Source organism: Pezoporus occidentalis, unplaced genomic scaffold (genome assembly GCF_034315485.1).
Source record: "Pezoporus occidentalis ecotype Australia unplaced genomic scaffold, CSIRO_AGI_Poc_V1 ctg3, whole genome shotgun sequence".
Lineage (NCBI taxonomy): Eukaryota > Metazoa > Chordata > Aves > Psittaciformes > Psittacidae > Pezoporus > Pezoporus occidentalis.
In genome coordinates this window covers 60,109-85,999 of record NW_026914940.1, presented here as the reverse complement: position 1 = coordinate 85,999, position 25,891 = coordinate 60,109, and the positions used below count along the sequence as shown (strand labels likewise).

The following is a 25,891-nucleotide window of genomic DNA, read 5'->3' as shown; positions in this document are numbered from 1 at the left end:
GCACTGGAATGGGTTGCCCAGGGAGGTTGTGAATGCTCCATCCCTGGCAGTGTTCAAGACCAGGTTGGACAGAGCCTTTGGTGACATGGTTTAGTGTGAGGTGTCCCTGCCCATGGCAGGGGGGTTGGGGCTGGATGATCTTAAGGTCCTTTCCAACCCTAACTATTCTATGATTCTGTGTGGCTGGGGAGAGAGCCCCTGTCCACCCCCTGCATCCGTGGTCCCATCTCACACCCCACCTGCCCCAAATCCCAGCAAAAAGCATCTGCCCCACAACCTATCCAGCACCCACCAAAGGGACAAAACAAGAGCTGACACCCACCCAAGGGATAAAACTGGGGCTGATACCCACCAAAGGGACAAAAGTGGGGCTGTGACACCCATCAAAGGGACAAAACAAGAGCTGTGACACCAAGCCTTGTCCTCGCTGCCTTCCCCTGTCTGTCTTTCTTCCCCAGCCCCTTTCTTCCCCTATATTTGAGGCCGGACAGAACTCATACCAGCAATGACTCTGGTCACTCGTGGGGCTTCAGTGACCAGCGTGGCAGCGGGGACAACCCTGATCTAAAAGCCGCAGGAGCCTCTTTCACCTTCCTTCCTTTCACCAACCAACCAGGTTTTCCACCCAAACAAGCAAGTGGCACGGCCTGGAAGCCTCCCAAAGCCACTTCTCCATCCGGACTTCCTCTAGATGTCACCCTCAGCCGCCTTTTCCTCCAGCTCGGCTTTTCCTTTCTCCAAGATCCTGCTTTGCTTTTCCCCCCTCCCTCCCATTCCTTTCTGATCTCTTTCCGGCCATGTGTGATTGCAGTTTCCTCTGGGCGTCCATTTCATCAGCCCGAAATTAAGGAGAAGACGAGAAGAGCGGAGGGAACCCCCTTTATCTTCTCCACTCATCACCACCCCAACCCCGCATCCCGCATCCCGCATCCCACCCCACCGCCACCCCGCCGCTCCCAGCGCTCACCCTCGGCACCTCTTTTCCACACCCCTCTTCCAACCCCGGCCCCGCTTGGCCCGGAGGCCGGGGTGGGATTCACCAGCATCATTTTGGGGTGACTTAGCTGTTTTTTGGGGGGTTGGGGAGTGGTAAAAATACCACCCTTATTTTTATTTATTATTTTTTTTGCCTGCAAAGGGGCCGGATGGTTTTTGTGTCCCCCCCGGTTCTGAAGCTCAAGGCCAACGCCACCGGTGCTGCTCATCTTCTCCCCCCGTCGCTGGATGCCAACGCCGGGGCCGGATTCCACCTCGGCGAGAAGGTCGCGGTACCTCCAGCCCAGCCTTTTGCTCCCCACCGTCACCAAGGCCGGCTCCTGGTGCAGCCCAAGGGACGTTGTCCATAGAGGAAACCCAGAGCCGGGGCGAGTGGAGACGGTCCCCAGGGAGGTGTCGGCTCTTTGGTTCCTCCTCTCCTGCATGAGACAACCCCGGCTCTGCGGCTCCGCCGGGCGATGGCCGCTCGCTGAAGATGTCCATGGCCAGGCTCAACAGCGTCAATGGCTTCCTGGAGGACGGCAGGATGGAGGCAGGGGACATGGGCAGGATCCTCCGCTGCCTGGAGATGGGCACCGTCCTCACCTTGTTCTACCAGAAGAAGTCGCAGAGGCCGGAGAGAAGGACCTTCCAGGTGAAGCTGGAGACCAGGCAGATCATCTGGAGCCGCACGCCCGAGAAGGTGGAGGGGGAAAGTGAGTATCGGGGCATGCTGATGAGGGGGATGTGATGGTGGGATGCCCACCTCAGGTGGGGTACCTGGGTATAGGGGGCCTGGCTGTGGTGGTGGGTCCTACCGTGGTGGGGTGACTGGTTATGGGGTGTCTGGCTGTGGTGGTGGGTCCTACCATGGTGGGGTGCCTGGTTATGGGGTGTCTGGCTGTGGTGGTGGGTCCTACCATGATGGGGTGACTGGCTGTGGTGGTGGGTCCTACCATGATGGGGTGACTGGTTATGGGGTGTCTGGCTGTGGTGGTGGGTCCTACCGTGGTGGGGTGACTGGTTATGGGGTGCCTGGCTGTGGTGGTGGGTCCTACCGTGGTGGGGTGACTGGTTATGGGGTGTCTGGCTGTGGTGGTGGGTCCTACCGTGGTGGGGTGACTGGTTGTGCAGTGCTTGGCCATGGTGGGAAGTCCTAATGTGGTGAGGTGCCTGGCTGTGATGGGCTGCTCTACCATGGTGGGGTGATGGGTTGTAGGGCACATGGCTGTGGTGGGAAGCCCTACCATGATGTTCGGACACAGTGGGGTGTCTTGCCACAGTGGGGTGCATGGCTGTGATGGGGTTCCTGGCCATGGTGGGGTGCCCAGTGCAATGAAGGTCGTGGCAGGGCGTCCAGCTGTGGTGGGGTGCCTGGAAGTAGTGGGGTGTCTGGCTATGGTGGGGTGCCTGGGCACAATAGGGTGCTAGGACACAATGGGGTGTCCTACCATGGTGGGGTGTCTGGCTATGGTGGGGTGCCTGGGCACAATAGGGTGCTAGGACACAATGGGATGTCCTACCATGGTGGGGTGTCTGGCTATGGTGGGGTGCCTGGGCACAATAGGGTGCTAGGACACAATGGGATGTCCTGTCGTGGTGGGGTCTCTGGTCATGATGGGGGTGCCTGGACATGGTGGGATGCCTAAAGATAGAGTTGAGCAGCCCTCAACTCATCCAACCCAGTTCCTGTGGCCCGCATGGGGGTCAAGCTGCTGCCATTCCATGCCCAGGGCTTTATACCTTCCCTGACAAGGAGGTGGCCATCACCCGACCTGCTCATGGTGCTTTTAACCCCAAACCAGGGTGCTCAGGCTGCTGGGGTAGGCAGCAGAATGGACTGGAGCATGGTGGTGGCCCCTTGTAACCCAAGAGAGGACTTGGCCAGTTGGGCTCTGCCCCACATGCATTGATACTGAATCAATGCAACGTTTGTACTGGTGGCACAGGAGATGCTCCCACTGGAGCATCCATAAAAATCAGCTTTACTTGTGGATTTGCTGGTGGCTCGTACATTGTTGGGACATATTCTCACCGTTGGGCATCAGTGGGGCTCCATGCACTGGTGCTCATCACCTCAAGGCTTGCACCTCCTCTTAAATTGAGCTAAAAAGAGCCAGTGGACATGAAGCTCTACATCACCTCATCCCACATCCCCATGTGGTGAGGAACCCAGGTTTTGGGTATCATCTCACTTGGATGCTGGCAAAGGCCACAGTGGAGGTTTGGGCAGTGACAGGTACCTTTCTCCTGATGGACTCAGAGGGTGTCATTAAAACCACCAAACACCCACCCAAAACCATCGCCCACATCTAATTCTGTGTGAGACAGAGCAAAGCCCAGGAGGGATCAGCTCCTGCATGGTGGGACCAACCCTAAGCTGCACTGGCAGCCATGGTGAGGCTTAGAGCTGGGAAGGAGGGTGGCACCCAGAGATGAGCATCAGCCTGGGCAGGATCCAGTGCTTGTCCAGACCTGCTGAGTGCAGGAGCAGGTTTGGAGGAGGAGGAGGGATGGGTTATGGGAGGAAGGACACCCGTCGTTGGAGAGGTGGTTTTGGAGGAAAAGCCAGTTCTCCACTCATGGAAATAGTGTGTTTCCAGCTCCTGGGGTGCTTTTGGGAGCACCACGTGCTGCCAGGTTGGGGTTTTGGGTCACTTATGCTGCTCTGCCTCAGTTTCCCCACCAGAGCCTTGGGATCTATCTTCTCCCATGTGACAGCCCAAAACCCTCAGTGGGAATGCATAGGCATTCCCTCCAAGGGTGAAAACAAAGGAAAATCCCCCTGGACATGGCACAATCCTTCTACCCAGTCCCACCACTTGCTATCCTGAGCCCAGAGTGAGAACAACCCCATCCTGGGCATCTTCACCTCCTGATCCAGCCCTTTTCCATGGTCACACATCACTTGCTGTGATGTTATGGAAGCACCAGGGTCTCCTCTTCATCCCTAGGGTCTTGCTCTCACCCTACATCCAACCTCACCCCTGCCTGGACCATTTTAATCCCCCCTTCAGGCGTGCATCCCCCTTGCAGAGGGATGAGTGAGACACCCAAACAGCTCTGATGTCTCTGTTAGGGACTGGCAGGGCTCTTCCCTAGATTCCCAGCTCTTCCCTGGATTCCCAGCACCACATAAGCTAATTACATGCTTCATTAAGCAGCTGATGGTTGCATGTCTATGCCAATGGGGTCGCCTGTAGTGTCACCTCCAAAGTTAACCTCATCCTGGAGGGTTTCCACCTCATTGCCCTCAGCAGACCCTGGTCCCTAAGGAAATCTAGCAGAAACCAGCAGAAAATAGCAGAAAAGAGCCCAAAATGGCTCTTTGCATGTGATTAAACAGAATAAGGGTGAAGGCAGCTTGGCAAACACAAGAACATATCTGAGGGGTGGTTTGCCACCACAACGCTAGTTGGGATCGCACCTCCAGCCTCACTAATACCAAGTAATTAGAAATAGGACCATTTGGAGCCAGATGGGGTTTAACACCATTGGACCAGGAGGAAATCCTTTATTTCAGGTCTTAAATCAGCTCCACACCACCAAAAGTCACCCAAACCCCCCTGTCCAGAAGGGTCTGAGCTGCCACGTGTCCTGCAAGGAAGGATGCCCAAGGTGAACACAAGGGGATATGGCTCGTGCCACCGCAGCACTGCTAAGGCCAATGGGATTTCCCAGCACAACCATTCCCTCCAGCCACTTTGGCTTTGCTTTTATCCTAATGCATTAAGAGAACTCACAGGCTCTCAGCATCCCTAAAAGCCTCTGGGCAGAACCTGATCCCTCAGCATCTTCCAGCCGTTTCAAACCTCCTTTGCCCTATGCTTTGTGTTAGAAAAGAAAAGGGATTTTCACAGCTGGAACTGACTTCCAGAGCGTTTTAATGCCCGGGACCCCTGAGACAATGCGGGGAGGAGTTTGGAGCCACGGTTCTGACATGAGCCCTGCAAATCCGCTGCAGATGTGGCTTCCAGGAAGCCGCCAGCCGCGGATGCATTGTGCAGCCCCTGTGCCACTCCCTCCTCCCATGGCTCTTCATGGGGCTGGGTCATTTACCTCGAGGAGAAGGACTTGGGGTGTTGGGTGAGGAGGAGCCCCTATGAGCCAGCTTCAGTGTGCCCTTGAGCCCAGAACCCCGCCGTGTGCTGGGCTGCACCCCCAGAGCGTGAGCAGCAGCTCAGGGAGGGGATCCTGCCCCTCTGCTGTGTGAAGGGGTGAACCCCTGGAGCACTGTGTGCATCTTTGGGGTCCCCATGGAACTGCTGGAGCAAGTCCAGAGGAGGCCAGAGAAATAAGCAAGGGAATGGAGCACCTTTGCTGTGGGGAAAGGCTGAGAGAGCTGGGCTTGTTCAGCCTGGAGAAGAGAAGGCTCCAGGGAGACCTTCTGGTGGCCTTTCAATGCTTAAAAAGGGCTTATAAGAAAGGTGAGGAGAGACTCGTAGTAGGGCCTGGAGTGATACAGGATGAGGGGTCATGGCTTTAAACTGAAAGAGGGTAGGTTCGGAAGAGGTATAATGAAGAAATGCTTTACAGTGAGGGTACTGAGGCGCTGGCACAGGGTGCCCAGAGAAGCTGGGGCTGCCCCATCCCTGGCAGTGTTCAAGGCCAGGTTGGACACAGGGGCTTGGAGCACCCTGCTCTAGTGGAAGGTGTCCCTGCCCGTGGCAGGATGGGGTGACTCGATGACCTTCAAAGGTCCCTTCCTATGCCAACCATTTGCTGATTGTATGACTTTATTGTTATTGGCAATGCCCAGAGGTTGGGTTCAAGGCTGGATCCTGGACTCCTTCATCCTTGAACTGGGGGGGTGGCCACATTGCAAATCGTTGGTGGAAGCCTGATAGCCACCAGCTTCTTGCTCCCCTCTGATGTTGTGTCGATGAGCGGGTTTGGGGGTGGAGTGTTTGTTTTTTAACCTATAAACCCATTTTTACCCCCAAATATCCAGTTTGTACCGAAGCAGATTTGCTCCGAGCCATGGGGGCTGCATGGGGACAGCAACCGGGTTTCATTTCTTGAACCACAGAATCCCAGGATGGTTTGGGTTGGAAGGGACCTTAAAGCTCACCCAGTTCCACCCCTTCCACTAGAGCAGGGTGCTCCAAGCCCCTGTGTCCAACCTGGCCTTGAACACTGCCAGGGATGGGGCAGCCACAGCTTCTCTGGGCACCCTGTGCCAGCGCCTCAGCACCCTCACAGGGAAGAACTTCTGCCTCAGATCCAGCCTAAATCCTCCCTGTGTCCCTTTGAACCCATCACCCCTTGTCCTATCACTCCAGTCCCTGATGAAGAGTCCCTCTCCATCATCCAAGGTTGAGATTTAAGTCCCCAAACCACTGCACACACAGGCTGCAGGCCTCCTGTGTATCCCTTGTGCTGAACTCCCACCCTGATCCATGCAGTTTGGCTCGTGTCACCCAGCCAGGGAAGCTGGATAAAGCCTCCAGTGTTTTCTGGAGCTCTTTTGCCAAGAAAAACCATTCTGCACCTTTTTTCCTGCTTAATCAGCTCCATTTCTCCCCCGTTGCTTATTCCTCCCCTTGCATTCAGCTTTTCTTTCCCCACTCTGAATTAAGCTGAGGGTTCACATCAAGCCACCAGCCTCCTACACTCTTCCCAAGGGCCCGGAAATGAAGCTGGGCTGGGAATTCTCCGGGAAATGACCCATTTCCTCAGCAGGACAATACCCTGTTGCGATTGTCCGGCCACCCTGGGCCATACAAAGCCCTTTCCGGTGGTGGTGGCTCAGCCCCAGTGTGCAAAGCTGTGCTGGGGGGTGATGCTCGTGGTATCGAGGACAACTTCAGGTGTTCTCACTGATATTGTGTTGTCGTTATACTGCTCCTGGTGGGATTTGTCCTCTTGGGAAAAACAGGGCTGGAATTCTGCCCCAGTGAGGAAGACCGCGGTCCGGAAACCCAACCCTCCCGCTGCCGGTGGGGCTTTATATAGCAGATAATGAGAGAGCAGCAGGGCAGGAAAGAAACGCCCTGTGGTCGGGGCTGCCACAGCTCCAAATTGCCACCTTTGGGCAGACATCTCCGTTTCAAAGATGAGCTCAGCCTAACCCAGAGCAGGGTCTGCCCTGGGGAGGAGAAGGCGAAGGAGAGGTGGTTGGAGATGTGCTGGTGAGGTTGCACCCTGGATCCTGTGTTCAGCTCTGGGCCCCTCACTACAAGAGAAATATTGAGGTGCTGGACCAGGGCCAGAGAAGGGCACTGGAGCTGGTGCAGGGCCTGGAGCACAAGTGTGATGGGGAAGGGCTGAGGGACCTGGTGGGGAGGGTCACTGTGGAGAAGAGAAGGCTCAGGGGGGACCTGGTCACTGCCTACAACTGCCTGATGGAGGATGGAGCCAGGAGGGGCTGGGCTCTGCTCCCAAGGAACAAGGGATGGGACAAGAGGAACCGGCCTCAAGCTGCACCAGGGAGGTTTAGATGGAGCTGAGGAACAATTCCTTCCCCAGAGGGTGCTCGGGCATTGGAACAGGCTGCCCAGGGCAGGGCTGCAGTCACCGTCCCTGCAAGTGTTCACACAGCGTGGAGACGAGGCCTCAGTGCCATGGGTTAGTGGTGGCCTTGGCAGTGCTGGGGAACGGTTGGACTGGATGAGCTTAAAGGGCTTTTCCAACCTATTTGATTCTATGATTCTGTGATTCTATGGTTGGGATGGAACAGGCTGAGCCTGGAGGCCGTGTGGCACCCACAAAGCCAGGAACCCAGTGGGCAGCATTGTCAGGATGCAACATCCTTGGGAAACGAGTCCCAGGAGTGTGGTGCCATCACATGTCTGGAGGCAGTGCTGCAGGGACACCTTGTCCTGGGGACATGATTCCCTCAAGGACACATGGCCATGGCACCCATGGTGCTGTCACACAGCTGCAGCAGTGCTGCAGGCCATGCCATCCTGGGGACACAATTCCCTGGAGGACACATGGCCATGGCACCTATGATGCCACCACGCACTAATGGGCAATCCCACAGGGTTGCCCCATTCTGGGGACACAGTTGCCTGAAGGACATGCAATATCCATGGTGCCATCACACTCACAGACACATCACTGGAGGACAGTGGGGACGTGTCTGCCTGCAGGACACACATCACAGTCCCCACAATACCATCACACACCCATGGGCAGTTCCATGGGGATGCCCCATGCTGGGAACAAGGTTCCCCAGAGGACACATGGTCTCCTGGAATCATAGAATCATAGAATGGTTTGGGTTGGAAAGGACCTTCAGATCATCCAGCTCCAACCCCCTGCCACTGGCTCACAGTAGACCATGTCACCCAAGGCTCTGTCCAACCTGGTCTTGACCACTGCAAAGGATGGAACATTCACCACTTCCCAGCTCCTGCAGCTTCTCCAAGCCCTGCACGTGGGTCCTCATGGGAAGGGTGGCAATGCACAGTCCCATGTTCCTCTTTGCCCACAGTCGACATTCGGGAGATCAAGGAGATCCGCCTGGGGAAGAACTCACGGGACTTCGAGCGCTACCCTGAGGATGCCCGCAAGCTGGACTTCACCATGTGCTTCATCATCCTCTACGGGATGGACTTCAGGCTGCGGACGCTCAGCGTGGCTGGTGTGTGGACCCTCAGCTCTCACCCTGTCGCCAGCATCCCACCTCCCTCATCCCAACCTCACCGCTCTCCCCTTCCTCCTCCAGCTTTCTGCGAGGAGGATATCAACCTGTGGATAACGGGCCTCAACTGGCTGGTGGCAGACACCCAGAAAGCCCAGACCCCGCTGCAGATTGAGAGGTGAGGAAGGATCCAGGACCCCATCTGGGTTTGGTTGCCCATGGGGCTGAGCACCCTCTGTCCATCCTTTCCTTCTCAGGTGGCTACGGAAGCAGTTTGATGGGATGGACCGGTCACGGGAAGGCAGGTGAGCACTGGAACAGCCCCGTGCTGGGAAGCAGCTGGTGGGTTTGGTTGGACAGGGCTTTATCCCTCCAGTTGCCCCCCAGAACTGGAGGCTGTGCTGGGCTGGGGGTGAGGTTTGTGGGACAAGGTGGTACCAGCTTATTTGGGGTGCTCCAAGGCACCGAAAATCAAGACACTCAAGTGCAGGTACCCTCCTTGCTGCTGTACGGATCATGGGGACCGTGATGCCCCCTTCCACCAGCACCAGGAGGGGCTGTGCCATCAATGCAGCCCATGAACATCTCCCCATGATAGGAAACATCTCAAATCGAGTGAATTTGGACTTAAATGATTCTAGGGTTGGAGATGGACACCATCTCCAGATGGGGTGATGGCTTAAAGCACCCAAAGGTTCTTGTGTGCACTCTTTCTACCCGACTGTCTCCTCACACTCGTGCCAGACCCCATGTAACAGGGGTCCTGTGTCACTGTGAGGTTCCATAGCCCAGTAGGGTGGAAGCCCTTAAGCCCAAACCCGGAGACCACCAGGATTAGGGGTGGGAGCCTTGGTGTCAGGAGCATCCAGGCATCATCCATCCTCTGTGGGGTCTGACACCAGCTTACCTTCTCATAGCATCACAGTGAAGGACCTGAAGGCCATGCTGCCCCAGGTGAACTACCGCGTCCCCAACATGAGGTTCCTGCGGGACAAGCTTGTGGTAAGGACCCCCTGAGCACCTCAGCTATGCAGGGACATGGTCTTCAAGCCTCCATATCCGGGCTGGAGCCAGCCCTAGGGGTCACTGGCCATGGTTGGGTGGCCCCACTCTCAAGCAGCACCATGTCCCACAGGAGGTGGAAGCCAGGAATGAGATGACTTTCTCCCACTTCATCCAGTTCTACAAGAACCTGATGTTTGATGCGCAGAAGTCGGTAGGAGCCATGGATTGTCCTCCCAAGTGTCCCCCATCCACTGTGGTGTGTCCCCACCAGCTAAACCTGGTCCCTCCTTTGCCTTGCAGGTCATCGAGCAGCTGGAGCTCTCCTTCCCCCTGCGGTGAGTACCCGGGAATGCCGCAGCTCCCATCCTGTCTCCCATCTTGGCTCCCATCCCAGCCAAGCTTGCAGGGGTCGGATCCATTGGGTGGGCAATGCAGGAAGGCTGTGGGGCAGAGCAGGGGATGGGAATGAGAGTGGGATGGGATTGGGGATGAGAATAGGGATGGAAGTGGAGATGGGAGAAGATACAGGAGAGGAGATGTGTCAGCAGAGAAGGGAGCAAAGATGGGAGAAGGGATGTGAGCAGAGATGGGAGTAGGAATGAGGGAGAGGGGCTGAGAGCAAGAACAGGAGCAAGAATGAACTGAGTTGTTAGTGGAGATAGGAGCAGGGATGGGAGCATGAATGAGCAGAGATGAGAATAGGGATGAGCAGGGATAGGCGTGAGCAGGTATGGGAGAGGATCTGAGAGCATAGGAATGGGAGCAGGGATGAAAGCAGGATGGAAGAGCAGATGGCAGCAGGGATGGGAGTGGGAATGGGTGCCAGGGATGTAGGACACATACTCCCTGTATCCTTGGAAAATGCGGCTGGGTGCCCACCTCTCCAAGGTCACAGCACATCTTGAGGTTCCCATTGCATCCCCATGGCCTGTGCTTTCTCAAGCTCCTCACCAGCTGTAGGAGTGGGGGCCACAGGGATGCTGAGCTGAGATGCTGGAGCCCTTGACTCTTCCATGGGGTCTGCCTCAACTCCTGGTCCTCACTGGTGGCCACTCCATGTCTCAGGAACGTGGACCGCCCCGAGCTGTGCCAAGTCTCCCTCTATGACTTCCAGAAGTTCCTGCTGCACGACCAGAAGGTGGGTGCTCTTAGAGATCCCTGTGGCATCCCTCTCAGGGGACTCCCATGGGATGCTCCAGCCTGGTTCCCCCATTTGCTCCCCAGGAGCCCTGGGCCAGTGATGTGGGCATGGTGCGGGACTACATGTGCACCTACCTCAAGGAAAGCTCCACAGAGGCATCAGACCCCTCCTTCCAGTTGGATGAGGTGGGTGGCCCCATGCAGCACCCACCCAGGGCTGTCTCCCCAGCCCTGTCAGTATCTGACCTCTCTCTTCCCTCTGCAGTTCCTCACGTACCTCTTCTCCAAGGAGAACATGGTGATGGATGCCAAGTATGAGCGCGTGGTGCCTGAGGAGATGAACCACCCCCTGTCCCAGTACTGGATCTCATCCTCCCATAACACGTAAGGACACAGTGGGGTCTCCCTGGGGACCTCTGTGAGCATCCCATCACCCTGACCAATGATGGTCCTCCTGTCTCCTCTGTAGATACCTGACAGGGGACCAGTTCTCCAGCGAGTCCTCCCTGGAGGCCTATGCCCGGTGCCTGCGCATGGGCTGCCGCTGCATCGAGTGTGAGTCCCTGTGGCACCTCCCAGAGATGCTGAGCCCCCACCCGGCACCTCGTGTCACATCAGAGACACCATCCCCTGCACCCATCCCATGGCACTGGGATGGGGTGTCTTCTAGGGCCTGTAAGGGCTCATGGTCCCCAGAGCGTAGCATGTGTTAACCAATGTGTCTCCCCACTCAGTGGACTGCTGGGATGGCCCAGATGATCTCCCCATCATCTACCATGGCCACACACTCACCTCCAAGATCAAGTTCCTGGATGTGCTGCACACCATCAAGGAACACGCGTTTGTCACCTCCGAGTAAGCCCCAGCTCCTCAATGACACTGGGTTGTGCAGGCAACCTCTCCTCCACCTTCATCAGAGGCCACCATTCCTACCTGCTTCCTCCAGGTTCCCCATCATCCTCTCCATCGAAGACCACTGCAGCATCGTCCAGCAGAGGAACATGGCCTCCCACTTCAAGAAGGTCTTTGGGGACATGCTCCTCACCAAGCCAGTGGACATCAATGCTGATGAGTTGCCCTCCCCCACCCAACTCAAGAAGAAGATCCTAATCAAGGTAGGGAGTGGGCACCACCCCAAATCCCTCTTTGCAGGAAGCAGAAGGGTTGGGCTGGGAGGGATGGTGATTCTCCCAGATCCGGGGACAAGCTCTGTGCTCAAGTAGGACATCTCCCCAGTGTTCTACTGCAAGAGGTGATCGAGGGGAATAGAGAGTGGTGGAAAGGGACGTGCAGGAGCCCTGAGTCCTGAGAGCAGGGAGCTCAGTGTGATGGGGACACCATTCCCACCATTGAGCTCCCCATCCTGGCCTGTTCCCAGCACAAGAAGCTGGTTGAAGGGAACCTGTATGAAGAGGTCTCCACTGCCAGTTACTCGGAGAACGACATCAGCAACTCCATCAAGAATGGCATCCTCTACCTTGAAGACCCCATTGACCACGTAAGGGTTGCTCTGCCAGTGGCATCCAGGGACCAAGCTGGGTCTGTCAGATGGGAATGAGCTTTGGGGTTTGGGTTGGGCATGGGCTCACCTAGACCATTGCAATGATGTGGGAGACAGGAAGGGACAGAAAGAGGCTTTTCAAAGCCCTGTCCCTTCAGGTCGTCATTCTTCCCACCTTGGTGATGCTCTTCCTCCCTCCCAGACTTGGAGCCCCCATTATTTCGTCCTGACAAGCAACAAGATCTACTACTCAGAGGAGACATCCCGCTACCAGTTCAATGAGGATGAAGAGGAGGTGGAGCAGAAGGAGGTGTGTGAGGAGCAGGGTGCATCCAAGGGCAGGAGGGCTTAGTGAGGACTCCATGAGGAGGCTGAGGTGGTGCCAACACCCATTTTGGGCTGAACTTGCAGGAGTTCAACAACAACGAGCTGCACTTCACGGAGAAGTGGTTCCATGGGAAGCTTGGAGGTGGCCGTGACGGGCGGCAGATCGCTGAGAAGCTGCTCCATGAGTACTGCACCGAGACGGGTGGCAAGGACGGCACCTTCCTGGTGCGCGAGAGCGAGACCTTCGTGGGCGACTACACCCTCTCCTTCTGGTAGGAGCCCCAAGGGGAGGTAGGATCCCATCCAAGCTGGTCCGACCACCCCACCAAGGGTTGGACCTCTTTGGTTTGGTGGCTTTTTCAGGAGGGAAATGCCACCTTTTTTGTGACTGCTGAGCATGGGATGGTGGGGACGTGGACCCAAATTGACTCACCTTTCCCTCACAACCATGGCAGGAGATCAAGCCGGGTGCAGCACTGCCGGATCCACTCAAGGCAGGAGGCCGGTGCCACCAAGTTCTACCTGACAGACAACCTGGTCTTCGACAGCCTCTACAGCCTCATCTGCCACTACCGTGAGGTGCCTCTGCGCTGCAACGAGTTCGAGATGCGCCTCACCGACCCCGTCCCCCAACCCAACGCCCATGAGAGCAAAGAGTAAGGATGTTCCTTATCCCCATCTGCATCTCCTCAATCCCTTGGGTCCACCAGCCTCCTCCATCCCCGGTGTGAGGTCTTGGGTGCCACTCTGGGGATGAGGATGCTGATGGCACCCACCATCTCCATGCTTTGCTCGGTTAGGTGGTACCACGCCAGCCTGACGCGCCTGCAGGCCGAGCACATGCTGATGAGGGTCCCACGGGATGGAGCCTTCCTGGTGCGCAAAAGAAGTGAACCCAACTCCTATGCCATCTCCTTCCGGTGAGTGTGGCCATCCCAGCACCTCAGGGCTGGTTGGACTTGGCTGTGGTTGCCAGACAAGATGAGAACTGACTCGTTCATAGGATCATGGAATGGTTTGGGTTGGAAAGGACCGTAAGATCATCCAGTTCCAAACCCCTGACATGAGCAAGGATGCCTCACACTAGAGCAGGTTGCTTCTGGCCCTATTCAACCTGGCCTTGAACACTGCCAGGGATGGAGCATTCACAACTTCCTGGGGCAACCTGATCCAGTGTCTCACCACCCTCACAGTAAAGAACTTCTTCCTTATCTCCAACCTAAACTTCCCCTGTTTCACTTTGAACCCATCACCCCTTGTCCTATCACTCCAGTCCCTGATGAAGAGTCCCTCTCCAGCAGCCTTGCAGCCCCCTTCAGACACTGGAAGCTGCTCTGAGATCTCCACGCAGCTTCTCTTCTCCAGGCTCAACAGCCCCAGTGTTCTCAGCCTGGCTCCATATGGGAGGTGCTCCAGCCCCTGCTCATTCTTGTGGCCTCCTCTGCACTTGCTCCAACAGCTCCATGCCCTTCTGATGTTTGGGACACCAGAACCTCACCCAGTGCTGCAAGTGGGGTCTCACGAGAGCAGAGTAGAGGGGCAGGACCACCTTCTTTGACCTGCTGGTCATGCTAGGTTCATGTCTGTTGTGACTCCCTGCTATGGATCAGCAATGGGACATGCTGGGACACATGATGCCGTCATGGGGGAATGTTCTATCTACAGTGATGAGACAGCCACATCCTCAGCGTGGTCACCCCTATGGCATCCCTGCTGGGGTAGGACATCATCATCCTGAAGCCAGGGCCCAGCCAGCCCTCACATGTCCCTCCCTGCCTCTCTTTGCCCCAGGGCCGAGGGGAAGATCAAGCACTGCCGCATCCAGCAGGAGGGCCGGCTCTTCATGCTGGGCAGCTCGGCCGAGTTCGAGAGCCTCGTGGACCTCATCAGCTACTACGAGAAGCACCCGCTGTACCGCAAGATGAAGCTGCGCTACCCCATCAACGAGGAGACCCTGGAGAAGATGGGCACCACCGTGAGTGGGGATGGTGGGGCTCTGTGCCATGGGCCTGTTCCCAGGGTGGGAAGGTCTCCTCCAGCCTCTTGGTTGAAGCCCAGCTAGAACCAGCCAAACTCATTCCACAGCCATTGCCCGCTATTATAGCTCCATCGTAAGTCCCCTTCAACAAGTTGCAAAGGGATATTAGGTCCTTCTCAGCCTCCTCTTGTTCACACTTGGTAGCCCAGATCCCACCACATCCTGTAGTAACCACTATTCATGTCCAGGTGACCCACTAGGGCATCTCTTCTTGCAGGAGCTGGACTATGGAGCCTTGTATGAGGTGCGGACCCCCCACTTCTACGTAGAGGCCAACAAGATGCCAATGGCAAGGGTAAGAGGCTGAGCTGGTGTCCCTGGGAGGTGGAGGTTGGTGGGACATGGCTCCTGGATGGTCTCCCACCAGACCCACCACTGGCCTGGGAAGTGGTGATGTTTTGTTGTGTATTTCTGACCCTCAAGTGATGCTGGAGCAGGACTCTTCCCACATTACCATCCCTTGGGAACACTCCAAGCTCCAATGACAGCACTGTCACAGTGTGGTGGTGGGAGCAGGTCTCAAGAGAGCCCAGCCTGCAGCAAGGACCTGACACAAGTTTGCCCCAACAGCAAGGAAACCCCTGTGGATGTATTTACACTGGAGAAACCCAAAAGAGCAGGTTTAGGGTCAATTCCCAGGTGGTGCAATCTCCATCCTTGGAGGTGTTTGGGACCAGGCTGGGCTCAGAGCTGACCCTGGGGGAGGTTGCCCCAAGGTTCCTTCCCTGTGATCCTACAATCCCATGCTCCTGCACTGCTGTGCTTTGAAGGTCCCTGTGCAGCAGAGCAGCTCTCAGGCCAGGACCAGACATGGGAAACCTCCACCCAAAGGGGTATTTTCCCATGGAATTAACCCCTTGACTGCACCAGGAGAAGCCATTGGGGGATGCAGAAGAGGAACCCGCATTGTGCTGAACATGCTGGTGCTCCAGGGCCCCCTACAATACCTCCAGTCCTCCTGTCCCCTCTAACACATCTCACTGCTGGTGTGACCTGTTTGGGAGCATCATTCTGGGGTGTCGGACCCTCAGGAGCCCCCACACTTCACCATGGGTGCTCAAGGAGCTGGGTTGAGTAGGGCACGGTGACCACCAGCATCCCTGGTTGGTGACCCATGTCCCTCTCTCTGGTCACCCAGTGCACAGTGAAGGCTCTCTACGACTACAAAGCACAGCGTGAGGATGAGTTGTCCTTCTGCAAGCAGGCCATCATCCACAACGTGGACAAGCAGGACGGTGGCTGGTGAGGGCCATGGGGTGGCCCCTGGGTGGGCATCACCAGGGGTGGGAGGTGGAATGGACCCCCTGGGCTTTAACTGCCTCCTTTTCTGTCCCCCTCAACCCTTCTCCAACCACTCCCAACAATGCATGTAGCATGAACACCCCTGTCCCCCCCAGGTTGGTCCATTTGCCTTGATCCTCTCACCCCTTGCAGGTGGCGAGGGGACTACGGGGGCAAGAAGCAACTGTGGTTCCCAGCCAACTACGTGGAGGAGATTGTCAGCACACAAGCACAGGAGCAGGATGAGGCTGTGAGTGCCATGTCGTAGAGGCATGGAATGGTTTGGGTTGGGAGGGACCTTAAAGCTCATCCAGTTCCAACCCCTGCCACGGGCAGGGACCCCTTCCACTAGAGCAGGGTGCTCCAAGCCCCTGTGTCCAACCTGGCCTTGAACACTGCCAGGGATGGGGCAGCCACAGCTTCTCTGGGCACCCTGTGCCAGCGCCTCAGCACCCTCACAGGGAAGAGCTTCTGCCTTATCTCCAACCTGAACTTCCCCTGTTTGACTCTGAACCCATCACCCCTTGTCCTATCACTGCAGTCCCTGACGAAGAGTCCCTCCCCAGCATCCTTGTAGCCCCCTTCAGACACTGGAAGCTGCTCTGAGGTCTCCACGCAGCTTCTCTTCTCCAGGCTCAACAGCCCCAGTGTTCTCAGCCTGGCTCCATACAGGAGGTGCTCCAGCCCCTGATCATCCTCATGGCCTCCTCTGGACTTGCTCCAACAGCTCCATGTCCTTCTTATGTTGAGGACCCCAGAACTGCACACAGTGCTGCAAGTGGGGTCTCACCAGAGCAGAGTAAAGGGGCAGAATCACCTCCCTTGACCTGCTGGTCCTCACACATCTGGGACCAAAGCCACCTGAGATGCTGCCAGTCTTGAGCCAGCCGTTATCTAGAGGCTGGAGGATGCTCCCAGCCCCACTCCAGCTTTTCTGGAAGCTGGGGGATGCTTGCGGCCCTGTGACAGTCCCAGAGGCTGAGGGATGCTCAGCCATGGAGCAGAGCGTTCCAAGAGGGTCTTTCTTCCCTTCTTTTGCTCACACTTGGACAGTTTGGAGGGCTGGATGGAGTGGGCACCACGCTCAGCCCCACATGGCTCCTCCACCCCCCCTTCTTCCTTCTTCTCTTCCAGTCATCAGAAAACAGCCCCCTGGGGAACTTCTTGAAGGGCTTCATTGATGTGCCGTCCTGCCACGTCGGTGAGTGTCCCACCATATCCCCATCATGGCTGTGGGAGCCTTCTGGGATGGTGCACACCCCATGCTGCAGCTCATCACACACAAGCTTGGCATGATGTGGCAGGGAGCAACACGGAGCTGGGTTTGGTAGAGGGAATTTGGTGGAATTTGGAGGTCCAAATGATTCAGGGGACATCTGGCTCAAAGGACAATGCATGGAAGGCTGAAACCATCCTTTAGAAAGATGGGATCCTCACAAGAGGAGGACCCCAGTGGCTGGTGGGATGCCAGGAGGGGCTGGTGGGGGCCAGGGAGTGGGACCGCTGAGGTTTCGTTTGCTCCACAGAACCATCCATTGGGAATGTCTTCGAGTAAAGCCCCCCTCTGATGTCCTTATAGTTATCTCCAAAGACGGGAGGAGCTCCAAACCATTTGTCTTCACCATCCATTCCCAGCAGATGTCCCACGCAGCCCAGTCCCTGGATGTGGCCGCAGACACACAGGAGGAACTCAACGAATGGGTGGCCAAGATCCGAGAGGCCACGCAGAACGCAGATGCCAGGGTGAGGGGCACCGGCGTCCAGAGCGTGGGGTGGATTGTCCCATCCTCCAGCGGATAGAATCATGGAATCATGGAATGGGTTGGGTTGGAAAGAACCTTAAAGCTCATCCAGTTCTAATCCCCTGCCACGGGCAGGGACACCTTCCACTAGAGCAGGGTGCTCCAAGCCCCTGTGTCCAACCTGGCCTTGAACACTGCCAGGGATGGGGCAGCCACAGCTTCTCTGGGCACCCTGTGCCAGCGCCTCAGCACCCTCACAGTGAACTTCCACCTTACAGCTAAGATGGTCCTCAGTGTCTCCAAAGGAGGAGACTGAGGGGGGAGACCTTCATCTCCTTGTTTTCCCTTGTGCAGATGCAAGAGGGGAAGATCATGGAGCGGAGGAAGAAGATCGCGCTGGAGCTCTCCGAGCTGGTTGTCTATTGCCGCCCGGTGCCCTTCGATGAGGACAGTAAGAGCTGGAGAAGGGGGATGATGGAAGGAGCATGATGGGGGAAACTAGTCATGGTGGGCCACCAGAGGCCATCAGGAAGACCTCCACTGATGGCCACCTTGGTGCTTTCAGAGATAGGCACGGATAAGGCGTGCTACAGGGACATGTCCTCCTTCCCGGAGACCAAGGCGGAGAAGTACGCCAACCGCAGCAAGGGCAAGAAGTTCCTGCAGTACAACCGCCGCCAGCTCAGCCGCATCTACCCCAAAGGGCAGCGCCTGGACTCCTCCAACTATGACCCATTGCCCATGTGGATCTGCGGGAGCCAGCTCGTGGCCCTCAACTTCCAGACACCCGGTAAATCCTGCTCCTGGGGTGCCTGCTGGGCTCATCATAGAATGGTTTGGGGTGGAAAGGACCTTAAGGTCATCCAGTTCCACCCCCCTGACATGAGCAGGGACACCTCACACTAGAGCAGGTTTCTCCAAGCCCCATCCAAACTGGCCTTGAACATTGCCAGGGATGGAGCATTTATCACTTCTCTGGGCAACCTCTGCCAGCGCCTCAGCACCCTCATGGTGAAGAGCTTCTTCCTTATCTCCAACCTGAACTTCCCCTGTTTCACTTTGAACCCATCACCCCTTGTCCTATCACTGCAGTCCCTAATGAAGAGTCCCTCTCCAGCATCCTTGTAGCCCCCTTCAGACACTGGAAGCTGCTCTGAGGTCTCCACGCAGCTTCTCTTCTCCAGGCTCAACAGCCCCAGTGTTCTCAGCCTGGCTCCATACAGGAGGTGCTCCAGCCCCTGCTCATCCTCGTGGCCTCCTCTGGACTTGCTCCAACAGCTCCATGTCCTTCTGATGTTGAAGACACCAAAACTGCACCCAGTGCTGCAAGTGGGGTCTCACGAGAGCAGAGTAGAGGGGCAGGATCACCTCCTTTGACATGCAGCCCAGTATACAGTTGGCTTTAAATCCCTGCAGGTCACCTCAAAATCTCCATCCCCAACGGCTCTGCCCTGTTGCTGGAGGTGGTTTGGTTGATCTCTCCAACCTTTGTCCTCGTCCTGCTGGGGACATCTCCATGCAGTTCTTGGGTGCTTCATGCATCCCTCTTCCTGTCAGGGTTGGGGGCTTTTAGCAGGGGTTTTGCCAGGGCAGGACCTTCTACACAAAGACCATAGGAAGGTCCCTGAGCCCCAGGCTCAGATGTGCTCTGTCCCCATGACCACAGACAAGCCCATGCAGCTGAACCAGGCCCTCTTCATGCTCGGTGGCCGCAGTGGCTACGTCCTGCAGCCCGACATCATGAGGGATGAGACTTTTGACCCCTTCGACAAGAACAGCCTGAAGATCGTGGAGCCCATCACGGTCCAGCTGCAGGTAAGTGGGTGAGGACAGCAAGTCCACCTTGAAGTGGCCACCATCGAGATGGGGACTCACTCGTTTTGGGTCAACTGGGGGTGGTTTTTACGTGTTTCAGCCATGTATTTCCTCCATGGAGTTTGTCACCCTATGATCTTTTGGGTTTCTTGGTCATTCATTATATTTCCCAGGGACACCCCCAAAATTGCAGAGCTGAGCTGAGGGGGTGGTGGGTTAAGTAGATAAATCAAGCCCAGAAGCACCTTTCTCAACCCTTGGGTAATTGTGGGTTGGTTTGTAGGCACCTGAACAGTGAGCATGGCACGAATCCAGCAGATATTTCTTGGGTAATTTTGTGGGTCAAATCAAGTAAAATCAACCTAAATCATAAATAAGTCGAGTGTGGCCAGCTACAGCCATGAAGCTTTTGGCAAGCCCATGGAGCTGCCTGGAGGAATCCTTCCTCACCCAGCATGGCTGGATCTCCCCCTCCTCTTCCTCCCACAGATCCTTGGTGCCCGGCACCTTCCCAAGAACGGGAGGAGCATCGTGTGTCCCTTTGTGGAGGTGGAAGTGTGCGGCTCCGAGTACGACAACAGCAAGAACAAGACGGATGTTGTAGGTGAGGGTCCATGTGGGTGATGTTTCCACCCAACGCCAGCGCCCCAGGATGCTGGGACAGCACTAACTGTGGGTTTTGAGGTCCTCTTGGGCATCACCTTGTACATGATGGGGTTTCATGGAGGAGTGAAGAGGACAGGCAGCTCCCCCTAAGGTGCTGGTGCCATGCTGGAGACGTCCATGGGTCTGGTCCCATTGTGACCCTCTCCACTCTCTCCTCTCCCTCCAGCTGACAACGGCTTCAACCCTGTCTGGCTCTTCAAGCAGTTTGTCTTTGACATCAACAACCCTGAGTTTGCCTTCCTCCGCTTTGTGGTGTACGAGGAGGACATGTTCAGTGACCCCAACTTCTTGGCACAAGCCACCTTCCCTGTCAAGGGCCTCAAAACAGGTATGGTTCTTCCATCCACACCACCACCGTCATCATCATCATCATCATTTGGTAGGACAAGGGGTGATGGGTTTAAACTTCAACAAGGGAAATTCAGGTTGGATATAAGGAAGAAGTTCTTCCCTGTGATGGGGGTGAGGCACTGGCACAGGGTGCCAAAGGAAGTTATGATTGCTCCATCCTTGGCAGTGTTCAAGGCCATTGGGCAGCCTGGTCTAGTGTGAGGCATCCCTGCCCATGGCAGGGGATTGGAAGTGGATGCTCTTAAGGTCCTTTCCAACCCATTCTGTGATTCTATGGTCATAGAATCATAGAACAGGTTGGGTTGGAAGGAACCTTCACAGTCCCCCTATTCCAACCTCCCTGCAATCAACATCATCATCCTCTCCAGGGATATGGCCACCTCCATGGTGAGGTATTGGAACCGGCTTCCCCGGGCAGCAGTAGAGTCATCATCCCTGGCAGTGTTCAAAAAGCATGTAGATGAGGCCCTCAGTGATATGCTTTAGTGGTGGCCTTGGGGTAAAGGTTGGACTTGACGAGATTAAAGGTCTTTTCCAACCCAACTGATTCTGTGATTCGCTGGTGCTGAGCTCATGTCATTGTGTTGCGTCCAGGCTACCGATCAGTGCCGCTGAAGAACAGCTACACCGAGGACCTGGAGCTCGCTGCCCTCCTCATCCACATTGAGATCATCAACGCCAAGGCAAGTGGCCCAGGTGGCTTGGGGAACCTCGTGCCTCAGTTTCCCCATCCTGAAGAAGGGAGAACAGCCCCCTGGGGTGTCCCGTCCATCCCACCAGCCTCACCTCACCCCCTTGTGTTGGAGCAGGAGGAAGACGAGGAGAACCTCTACTCGTCCATCCAGCAGCTGCGGGACCGCGCCAGCGAGCTCTCCAACCAGGTCTCCAGCTACGAGCGCACCAACGGCTGCGACTCCCGCTACCAGCAGCGCCTCGACGAGCTCCGGGCAGCCCAGGAGAGGCTCATGGAGCTCACTGAAGTCCGCAACCGCAAGTGAGTGTCCCCTCCCCATGGCCTCGGGGGGTGCCTCTTAGGACGGGCCCTAAAGGCCATCGCTCTGCTCCCCACCAGGTTGATGGAGAAGAAGAAGAGGGACCGGCAGATGGTCACCAAACGCAGCTGAGGTGGATGGACAGATACCCTCCCGCCCGTTGTGGACCTCCCCTGCCACCTCCTCTCCTGCTGCAAAGGGAGGTGGGGTGGCTGGAGCTGGGTGACAGAGGGGTGACGGATCAGGGGACAAAAGGGGATTTCACTGTTGCCCGTGAGGTTTCTCCACTGGGGCGAAGCGGGAGGTGTAAATCCCAAGTGCCTCCAGCTTCATCCCATGTCCCTTGGGATTCATGGCCACGTCCCTGTCCCCATGGGATGGCCACCGTGGCTCTTCTTCACCCTGCACCCTCCATCTCCCACCACTGCGTGGTGCGGTTGAGCCCAGTGAGTGATGGGGAAACTGAGGCACGGGTGCCCGGCTGGTCCAGGATGGGGCAGGGTCAGCCACCTCCATCCTGGGGACAGGGGACAGGACTGGCTGGCAGCGGGGCACCAGGATGGGGACACAGGGGACACTTTGGGGGGTTAAAGGGGGACATTTTGCCCCCCTGGCTATAAATATCTGTATTTTCTTCTTTTATCCAGCGTGTACATACAGCGGGGGATGGGGGTGGGGGGGTGTCTGGACCAGCCACAGTATTAGGGCACAAGGGGGTACCCCAAAATGTCCAGAGATGTCCCCAACATGGGCACCAGGGAGCAGGGCACCAGGCCTGAGGGGGCCCATGGGGCAGGGTGCCCTGAGCCGTCACCAGGCAGACACAGGCACCAAGATGGGACAGGGACGTCCCCGAGGTGATGCCAGCGTTGGCACCGAACCCTGGGATGGGGACAGATGCTGCTGGCAAAGCCAATGGAGGTGGTGCCTGGAGACATCTCGGGGTGGGGTTGTCCCAACAGGGGAATCTGTGTATTCTTTGTATGAAAATAAATCTATTTAGCCAATATTTATACCCCGCTGCCATGGTCTGGTGTCCCCAATGCCAGCTCTGCCCCCAGGGTGGTGGCTCCAGGATCCTGGATCCAGTGGGTCACCCTTGTCCCCATGATATATCCCAGCAGCAGTGAGGACAAGGGGCACAGGACATGGGACACAGGGCAGAGGGCCAGGAGGCACAGGCCAGGGGACACAGGCCATGGATGTGGGGACACAGGGATGATGGATATGGTGCGGTGGGGATGAAGGAAACAGGGCCATGGGGACTCAGGGCCATGGGGACAGAGGGGCCATGGGGACAGAAGGGCCATGGGGACACAGGTCTGTAAGGACATGGGACACAGTCAAGGGAACACGCGACACAGGGCCATAGGGACACAAGGCTATGGAGGTGCGGCTATGGGGATGCAGGGTCACAAGGCCATGGGGGGACAGGGCTATGGGGACACAGGGACACATGGCTGTGGGGACAGAGGGCTATGAGGACACGGGATACACCGGCAAGAGGGCTATGGGGACACAGGGACCATGTGGACACATGTCTATGGGGATGCAGGGTCACGGAGCCACAGGACATGGGACTATGTGGGCATGGGACACGCCGCCATAAGGACACAGGGCCATGGGGACACATGGCTATGAGGATTAAGGGTCACACAGTCACAAGTACACGGGACACAGGGCTATGGGAACATGGGATATGGGGACATGGGATACGGGGCCAGGAGGACACAGGGCTCTGGGAACACAGCGTGATGGGGCCATGGGCACCCAGGGCCATGGGGACACGGCGCCATGGGGATGCAGTGACACAGAGCCATGGGGACACAGGGCCATGAGCACCCAGGGCCATGGGGATGCAATGACACAGGGCCATGGGGACAGAGGGCCATGAGCACCCAGGGCCATGGGGCCATGGGGATGCAGTGACATAGGGCCATGGGGACACAGGGACATGAGCACCCAGGGCCATGGGGATGCAGTGACACAGGGACATTTGGCACCCAGGGCCATGGGCACCCAGGGCCATGGGGATGCAGTGACACAGGGACATGGGGACAGAGGGACATGAGTACCCAGGGCCATGGGCACCCAGGGCCATGGGGACAGTGACACAGGCCATGGGGATGCAGTGACACAGGGCCATGGGGACAGAGGGCCATGGGCACCCAGGGCCATGGGGACACGGGGCCATGGGGATGCAGTGACACAGGGTCATGGGGACAGAGGGCCATGAGCACCCAGGGCCATGGGGCCATGGGGATGCAGTGACACAGGGCCCTGGGGACACAGGGCCATGGGGACAGGGACATGAGTACCCAGGGCCATGGGGATGCAATGACACAGGGCCATGGGGACAGAGGGCCATGAGCACCCAGGGCCATGGGGCCATGGGGATGCAGTGACACAGGGCCATGGGGACACAGGGCCATGGGGATGCAGTGACAGAGGGACATGGGGACACAGGGCCATGGGGATGCAGGGACATGAGCGCCCAGGGCCATAGGGCCATGGGGCCATGGGGATGCAGTGACACATGGGGGCACAGTGAGCAGCACAGGGCCATGGGGCCATGGGGATGCAGTGACAGAGGGACATGGGGACACAGGGCCATGGGGATGCAGGGACATGAGCGCCCAGGGCCATAGGGCCATGGGGCCATGGGGATGCAGTGACACAGGGCCATGGGGACACAGGGACATGGGGATGCAGTGACACAGGGCCATGGGGACACAGGGCCATGGGGATGCAGTGACACAGGGATATTTGGCACCCAGGGCCATGGGGACACGGACCCACCCCTCGGGGACACCCCCATTACGCATGAGGAGGCGGAGCCGCGCAGCGGCCCCACCCTCCTCGGCAAGCCTAGCCCCGCCCCCTCCTTTTCATTGGCTCCTTCGCTGCCCTCTCCGCTCCCCATTGGCTGTGGCAGCCGGGGCGGGCCGGAAGCGGCGTTGTGGCGGCGGCGGCGGCGCCTGACGCGGAAGAGCGGGGCTGGGCGGCGCGGACGGGTGAGAGCGGGGGGGACCGGGCCTGAACCCGAACCGCACCGGGGACACCCCCCCAGGTCCCCCCCCAGGTCCCCCCCCCCAGACCCCGGGTACCCCCCTCCGGCCTCCCCTCCTCACACGTCCCTCACAGCCGCCCCCGCTGCCCTGTGGGGCCGCTGCCGTGTGTTCCCCCCCCCCCGTTACCTCAGGGCCGACCCTGCCCCCGGCTCCATTTACTGCCCCCGGCTCCATTTACTGCCCCCGACTTTGGGGTCAGTCCCTTGGGTTCCCGTGCGGGATCCATTGGGGTCGGGCTCTGTTTGGGGCAGCCGGGGTCACCCGTTGGAGTGGATGTGAACCCGGGAGGGGGCTGCGAGTGTGCTGCGGGGACGGAGCGGGCCGCTCCCGAGGAGCACGGTTCGTTCTTAGGGCTCCGTGAGGAACGTGGCTTGTTCCTGGGGTCTGGGGAGGAAAACGCTGTGTTTGTGGGGTTTTGATGGGGAAAGTGGTTGATTGGGGGGGAGGTCGTAAGGAAAATGGTTGATTACTGGGAATTTGGTGAGGAAAATGGTTGATTTTGGGGGGGTTCGTAAGGAAAATGGTTGATTATTGGGAATTTGGTGAGGAAAATGGTTGATTATGGGGGTTTCGTAAGGAAAATGGTTGATTATTCAGAATTTGATGAGGGAAATGGTTGATTTTTGGGGTTTTCATAAGGAAAATGGTTGATTATTGGGAATTTGCTGAGGAAAATGGTTGATTTGGGGGGTTTTTGTAAGGAAAATGGTTGATTATTGGGAATTTGGCGAGGAAAATGGTTGATTTATGGGGGGGGTTCATAAGGAAAATGGTTGATTATTGGGAATTTGGTGAGGGAAATGGTTGGTTATGGGGGTTTCCTAAGGAAAATGGTTGATTATTTGGAATTTGATGAGGAAAGTGGATGATTTGGGGGGTTTCGTAAGGCAAATGGTTGATTATTGGGAATTTGGTGAGGAAAATGGTTGATTTGGGGGGTTTTCGTAAGGCAAATGGTTGATTATTGGGAATTTGGTGAGGAAAATGGTTGATTGGGGGGGGGTCATAAGGAAAATGGTTCATTATTGGGAATTTGGTGAGGAAAATGGTTGATTTGCGGCCTTTTTGTAAGGCAAATGGTTGATTATTGGGAATTTGGTGAGGAAAATGGTTGATTTGGGGGGTTTTCGTAAGGCAAATGGTTGATTATTGGGAATTTGGTGAGGAAAATGGTTGACTTAGGGGGGTTTCGTAAGGCAAATGGTTGATTAATGGGAATTTGGTAAGGAAAATGGTTGATTTGGGGGCTTTTCATAAGGAAAATGGTTGATTATTGGAACTTTGGTAAGGAAAATGGTTGATTTATGGGGGGTTTCGTAAGGAAAATGGTTGATTATTGGGAGTTTGGTGAGGAAAATGGTTGATTTGGGGGGTTTTCATAAGGAAAATGGTTGATTAT

General features: G+C 56.8%; 1 protein-coding gene across 1 annotated transcript; it reads left to right on the top strand.

The window, feature by feature from the left end:
* Positions 1 to 1,126: 1,126 nt before the first annotated feature.
* LOC134167834 (1-phosphatidylinositol 4,5-bisphosphate phosphodiesterase gamma-1-like) lies at positions 1,127 to 21,638 on the top strand. Its single transcript, XM_062626902.1, has 32 exons — positions 1,127 to 1,691; positions 8,414 to 8,563; positions 8,648 to 8,741; positions 8,821 to 8,868; positions 9,481 to 9,565; positions 9,699 to 9,779; positions 9,869 to 9,903; positions 10,634 to 10,706; positions 10,793 to 10,894; positions 10,974 to 11,092; positions 11,178 to 11,263; positions 11,443 to 11,563; positions 11,655 to 11,823; positions 12,087 to 12,206; positions 12,412 to 12,519; positions 12,621 to 12,808; positions 12,992 to 13,192; positions 13,337 to 13,456; positions 14,328 to 14,511; positions 14,792 to 14,869; positions 15,713 to 15,816; positions 16,009 to 16,105; positions 16,990 to 17,056; positions 17,435 to 17,598; positions 17,952 to 18,048; positions 18,163 to 18,387; positions 19,264 to 19,412; positions 19,902 to 20,016; positions 20,245 to 20,406; positions 21,024 to 21,112; positions 21,239 to 21,423; positions 21,502 to 21,638. Exons 1-32 carry the CDS (start codon positions 1,472 to 1,474, stop codon positions 21,551 to 21,553), a joined length of 3,888 nt encoding a protein of 1,295 aa, XP_062482886.1. The 5' UTR covers positions 1,127 to 1,471; the 3' UTR covers positions 21,554 to 21,638.
* The last annotated feature ends 4,253 nt before the right edge of the window (positions 21,639 to 25,891 follow it).

Coding starts and splice junctions, on each gene's coding strand:
- LOC134167834 (XM_062626902.1), top strand. CDS start 1,472: ATGTCCATGGCCAGGCTCAACAGCGTCAATGGCTTCCTGGAGGACGGC. Junction 9,566..9,698: donor TCCTGCGGGACAAGCTTGTG/GTAAGGACCCCC, acceptor CATGTCCCACAG/GAGGTGGAAGCCAGGAATGA. Junction 20,407..21,023: donor TGTCAAGGGCCTCAAAACAG/GTATGGTTCTTC, acceptor TGTTGCGTCCAG/GCTACCGATCAGTGCCGCTG.